This window comes from Balearica regulorum, chromosome 4, assembly GCF_011004875.1.
Source record: "Balearica regulorum gibbericeps isolate bBalReg1 chromosome 4, bBalReg1.pri, whole genome shotgun sequence".
NCBI classification, from domain to species: domain Eukaryota; kingdom Metazoa; phylum Chordata; class Aves; order Gruiformes; family Gruidae; genus Balearica; species Balearica regulorum.
Genome location: NC_046187.1, coordinates 32,149,297 through 32,155,296, shown reverse-complemented (window position 1 = coordinate 32,155,296; position 6,000 = coordinate 32,149,297). Strand labels below are relative to the sequence as shown.

At 40.1% G+C, this 6,000-nt stretch overlaps 1 protein-coding gene across 1 annotated transcript in view; it reads left to right on the top strand.

Annotated features, from left to right (window-relative positions):
• The first annotated feature begins 5,206 nt into the window (after positions 1-5,206).
• Positions 5,207-6,000, top strand: part of MMRN1 (multimerin 1) — a 48,465-nt gene continuing 47,671 nt past the window's right edge. Inside the window, exon 1 of the mRNA XM_075751613.1 lies at positions 5,207-5,862. Within this exon, the coding sequence (XP_075607728.1) occupies positions 5,336-5,862 (527 nt within the window). The 5' untranslated portion in view covers positions 5,207-5,335. The remainder of the gene's footprint in view (positions 5,863-6,000) is intronic.

Here is a 6,000-nt window from a genome sequence, read left to right as displayed (position 1 = left end):
GCCAAGGCTAGAGCTCTGCACCAGCAAGTTATTTCTTTTGTTCTAGGAAAATCCTAGTGTTCTTTGGTATATTTGCATATGAAAATCATTTCTAGAAAGGAAACACTAGGAACAGCTCACAGTTGTTTGGGTTTTTTTTTAAAGTAACCCAGACCATTGCCAGTTCCCACTTACCTGATGTCAACTTTGCCCTAAGGATAGGCTGAAGTTAGAGCAAAGCAGAGAGCAATCTCCTTCATCGGCTGCCACAGTTCCCACATAAAAGATGGTTTTGATACATAAATGTCTATGAAGGCTAAAAACTTGCCCACAGGCAAAGGAAAAGACTATATTGGAATATATATTGGAATACACTATTACATGATACTTCAGCAAAGGTATACTCAAATACTGTAGGGTATTTTGTTTGCTTAGTTTGATCAAGAGTGATGCTGATGATGCAATATGACTCCCTGCCTTAGCTGGATCCAGATTGCAGCTGAGTCATCAAAACCACTAAGAATTCATGCTGTAACCATGCAAACTTCACATACTGACCTTTAATCGGAAAATCCCTCTGCTGCTGTGTCCTTTCTACACAAATGATTTTTCCTGTTACTACTGTTCTAAGGAACGTAAGATTCGAAGGAGGTTTTTTTTGAGAGGGACACAGTGGTCTGTATTATGCAATCAAAACAAACCTAAAGAAACCTTATTGATTTATTGAATCTTATTTTAGATGTAAAATTTGAACTTTCTGGATTGACTTTTATGGAGAAATATTCTTGTCTGAGTACACAGTGGCTATAACCAGTAAAATGTAGCGACTTTAAACATGATGGCATCTCTTATATTGTGTGCTTTTAATTCATGCTAACCAGCCATATACTTTGGATACAAGCTGTTAACTTAAAAGAATAATATGGGAATTGAGAATTGCTCAGAAGCCTTCAATATGCTTTTGCAGCGTAGAGGGGAAGCATTATGACAAGAACAAGAGACTTTCTCTTCTGATACAGAGGGGTATTAAGCTCTTCATATAACTTGATGAGAATTTCCTGCATCATTGCAGAGTGACTACAGAAGCGATTTCTTCTTCCTGGTGCTGATCTGCCTGTTCTCATGTCTTTAGTGCTGCTCTATCCTGCCTGTATATGAGAGAAAAAAGAAAAGTGGCTTTTTTACTGGACCAGCTCAGCTGGTAACAAGAGGCACTGCAAGCAATGTGAAAAATTATCTCAAATATGTTTTATCTGGGGCAAGGGAAAGCCAAATTCTCCCAGCAATAAACCATTATTCAATAACAGCTTTCTCACATAGAAACTCTCTTTTTTTACCATATCACTTGTGACACTTGGTGCTAAGCAGGCATACAGCCCATGGTCTGATCAGCATTTTACAGCTGTTATTGTAACTGCCAGCATAGGTAGAGAAGACAATCTGGCTGTGCAGTACGTGGCCTGGATAATTCTGGGATGCCTAAGCCCTGTAGATTTAGACTGTTCTGACTAAGACTGGAGACAGGTTTACTACTGGTAAACCCCAAAGAGTGAGAATGATAAAGAGCTGTGAGACAGACCATGGGTGTGTAGCACAGGTAAGCTTTTAGAAGTTATTAAATAATCTGGAGAATCAACAGTAGTTCTGCCAAAGTGGCTGTGCAGTCTGATAACTGCAGAAGAGAGCAAACCTGATGCTCCCTTTACAGTGCTTGAGGAGAGCTGAAAGTCCCTGAGGATGCCTCAAGTTATTCAATGAGATGAGCAGGGATTTGTCTGAAGTCAGAGTGTTGAGCGTGTGCCATTAGCTGATGTTAAACATAAAAGTGTTTCTAAAATCCCAGCCTTTGGTCAGCTTACTTAGGCTTCCATAAAATACTTGCCTTATCTGGAGAGCCACAGCTGTGGCCCTGAAAATAAATTCTGTTCTATCTTCCACAGTATCAAACAGGGATAACTCTTTTGTGAGCAAAAGGGTACTACTCTTTTATATAATGTAGCCTGGTGATTTAAATGCCCCCCAGGAATGCAGTTGCATCTTCAGACTCCATTTCCACCTCCCAGGAAACTGCTTCTTTTACTATCCTGTGCTCTCATGGGAGATGAGAGACTCTTCATCTCTCCTGTTGAATGTGCCAATACATACAAAAGTGAAGACTCATTGGGTGAAAGAATATGTGGACAACAGCAAGCATGAGTGTAGACTCCGGGATGAGAACTTAATACAGACTGAGAACTTGAGATCCAGCTTCTGCTCTAAGGTCAACTTTTACATTTTACAATAAAAGCCCCTGAGGCCAGCCCAACATGCAGGGATTTCAGTAACACTGATACACAACTACTACAAAATGTGTAGCACCTATGGATTTATGCATAAGGGAGTAAGCAGCGTGTTGAATGGGGGTTTTGAGAATAATTTTGAACCTATTTCTACCTAAATTTCACCAAATGCATCCAAGCGCTTATCTTTTCCTGGGTTCAGTTTGCACTGAGACAAGTGGCACTTGGATGTGAACTAATGCTGAAATAGGATCTATAATGAGCTTGGGATTCAGATCCAGCCTGCCGCAATCTGAAAATGGATATCCTGAGTTTCTCACAGTCCCGAGATTGTTTTGCTAAATAAAACCAGCTTCAAACAATTTTATCTTTTAATCAACAGCCCAGACATGTACTAATAAAATCATATTAGCAATAAATTCTCATCTTGGAGTATTCAGACAGGGAAATAAACACTGTTGTAATGAAATCTACCAACAACCAAAAGCCAGAGTCTTCTACACTGCTCTTCTCTGCACTGGTGGAAATCTGCAGTTGCTTCTGTGACTTTAGAGGCAGAATTAACACTTGCAGTGGAATAACTCAAAGCAGAATCCAAGCTTTGTTTGTTATTAGGCACTCTGACTGTGTAAATAAACACAGTATGCAACCGCTGTGATTTTTCTATTTTAAAGCCAGCTTGCATTTAATTTGCAAATATGGTCTATACTAATTTACCCCTCATTTTGTCTTGGGATTTCTAAAAATATGGGCTGACAGATGTTAATTCAGGTAATGATACTAATTGAAAATCTCAAATATGGACCTCAAAAAGAGAAGTGCTCACATGAAATAGCTTATGTTAACCTTTAAATGATATTGTTTATCAGGCTGTCTCCTGTGTCCTACATTCAAAGGGCAGTTACAGATTTTCACTATGAATAAGAAAAAGAAAGGGGAAAAAAAATCTCCAAAAGGGAGCACAACTGCGTTTCTTTTCTAACATGTTGTATCACAAAATCACATCTGGTTTACTTGCACAGTAGAAGCCTACACTTTACTGAAACAATAAAACAGAAAAACAATATCATAGCAAATGGAAAACTCAACCCTTTAGCACACCTAAAATGCCAGACTATCACCTGGAAACTGAAAGCAAGGCACTGTTATCCAAATCTTTCAAAACAGGGACAGCCGTCACAGAGGTTTATTTGACTGCAATAAGAGCTAGTGGTTTTTTGTTTGGTGGGTTTTTGGTTTTTGTTTGTTTTGTTTTGTTTTTTCCCCCTTCCCTGAAAGTATCTTCTGAAAAGAGCTGCAAGTCATTTACCAGCTTTTCCATGGTGTCACTGTAGTCATCAAACTTCCATGGACTGGAGATTCTGCTTCTGTTTTTGAGAAAAGATGATCCTCAGAAAATTAATATGAAGCGTGCCCAGGAGATGCTGTTCTGTTTCCAGGTGTGTAAGGTTGCTTTCATGGATGCATCGTCCATAGTCCTTAGTGCAGCACTTGTGTCAGTGGCTAGAGGCTTTTTGAACAGGTTGACAATACCCTCTCAGATCTCTTTGGTTCCTGGCAGGTCTACTCTGTTACTGCTTTGTCCCTACTTTAAAATTTCATGTTACATTTCTCTATGCAATTTCTTCAACAATTACCTTTTCCCTTTCTTTTCCTTCAAAAGCAACTAACTCTCCTTTGTCTCAGAGAGCTGGAGAATGGTAGTAGAGGCTACTAAGCATAATTTCATAGAGTAATATAGATTGGAAAGGACATCTAAAGGTCATCTGGTCCAAAACCCAATTCAGGGCTTAGATTACATTGCTCAGTGTCTTGTCTAGTTGAGTTTTGAATATCTCCAGGCATGGAGATCCCACAACCTCTCTGGGTAATGTGCTCTAGTATTCATCTATCCATCTGGTGTAAAAAATTATCTTTACACTTTATACTGAATATCCATCTCCCCAGAAGTTTTCTGCCTGTAAAGTTCCCAATGTTATGTTTAGGCTGCAATTAATATTGTTTTAGGATAACATTAATTGTAATTAATTAATTGTAAAAGTAGGCAATAAAAGGGAAGGAATGGACTCCGTGATTCAGGATATTCCTTTCAGTTTTGTCTATGGGTGGAATTTAGATTTTAGATATGGATTTAGAGGTTCATAAATATGGCTCTGCATGTGAAATAGGTGCCTAAACTCCAATTACAGTCAGTGGGGATCTAGGATGGAATTCGGTTGCTCCTATGTAAGCTTTTAAAACCATTTGAAATGCCCTCAAGTATCCTGCCCTAAAAGAGCACGTCTCCCATAGATCATATGACACCTCTGCCACCTAAGGTGTTTCTCATACCCTAGAGAATCTGAAATGACACCAGTCATCTGTGGGCAATGCTATGGAAATAATTCATACACATCATTGACTGAACTACAAAAATAGGATGAGGCATAAATGGCCAATGACCTACAGGTAAATGATTATATTTGAAGGCTTGTGGTACAACAATGAATACAGGGTGAACCTCTTCCTTATCATCTCCTCACTTTTGACAGCAGAGTGCTTAAACATTCAAACAAAAAGAGAAGACACAGTAAACATTCAGTTTTATGCAGCACACCAGTTTTGCCAACTCTTTTTTCAATAACAAGGTCACAAGTACGAACCATCCAAAGGGCACGTGACAAGTCACTTCTGTTCTCTGTACACGTACATGCGAAAGGAAAATTACCTAATAATTTCAGGTTTTATCCCTCAGGATTACTTCACAGTACATATTTTTCCACATTTCTATTGTGCCATTAATCTTTATCCTGTGCCTTCAGCAGAAACTTCTTTTTTTCCTCCCACAAAGGCTGCCAGGCTCCCACTCTCCGAGGGGTCACAGGTTGCAGAGGAATGCACAGAAACAGGAAACCAGGCTTCCTCAGTCAGTTTTGAAACACCAAAACCTGTTTCCTTTCTACAAAAATAAAGCCTGTTAGGGCATCCTCTGAGTAGGCTCACTGTATGAGCAGCAGCTCAGGAGAAGGGAGAAGCTAGAGGATTTCTTGCTTGGGAAATAAATGTGAGAGAACCTGTGCCATTTACAAACCAGCAGAATGAAGGAGATAATTGTATTGCTGCTCCTATGGCACTTACAGAATGGCAGCATTGGATTTAATGCTCCAGGAAAGCTCTGGACCACAGGCCAGGGTGGTGAGACCCAGACAAATCAGTCAGGCTTGACTCCATCTCCAACCACAATTGTGGGGTCACCCCATTCTGAGATCCAAGCTGCCGAAATGAGTCCCTCACAAGGATCTCCTTTTGCACCTTCAGGCAAGACTCTGGGACTGAAAGCAGTGAAGAAAACCTCTAATCCTACAACCTCTACCCCTGCAAGCCGGTCAAATGAACACAGTGATGGTGACTCTGACAGAGATAAGATGGGAAGCTCATCTAGCAGCCAAGGGACATTTCCACAGAGCAATGCTAGAGAGGTCCCTCTCCAGCAAGAGGTCACTGCAAGCCTGGATACAGCTACAGGGAACAGATCTCTCAAACCGTCATCCCACAGTACCAGTATTACCAGCACCCAGCAGGATGCCAACTCCAAAGCATCTGGCTTTGAAACTACCAGGGGAAAGTAAGGAAAGTTACATATTTTTTCTTGTCTTCTATGTACTGCTTAGGAATGGCTATTTTCCTGTTCCCAGTGAAATAATTGGCAAAAGTTCTAGTAATTTCAGTAAAATTGTTTTCTTAGCTTAAAGAAGACAGTCTA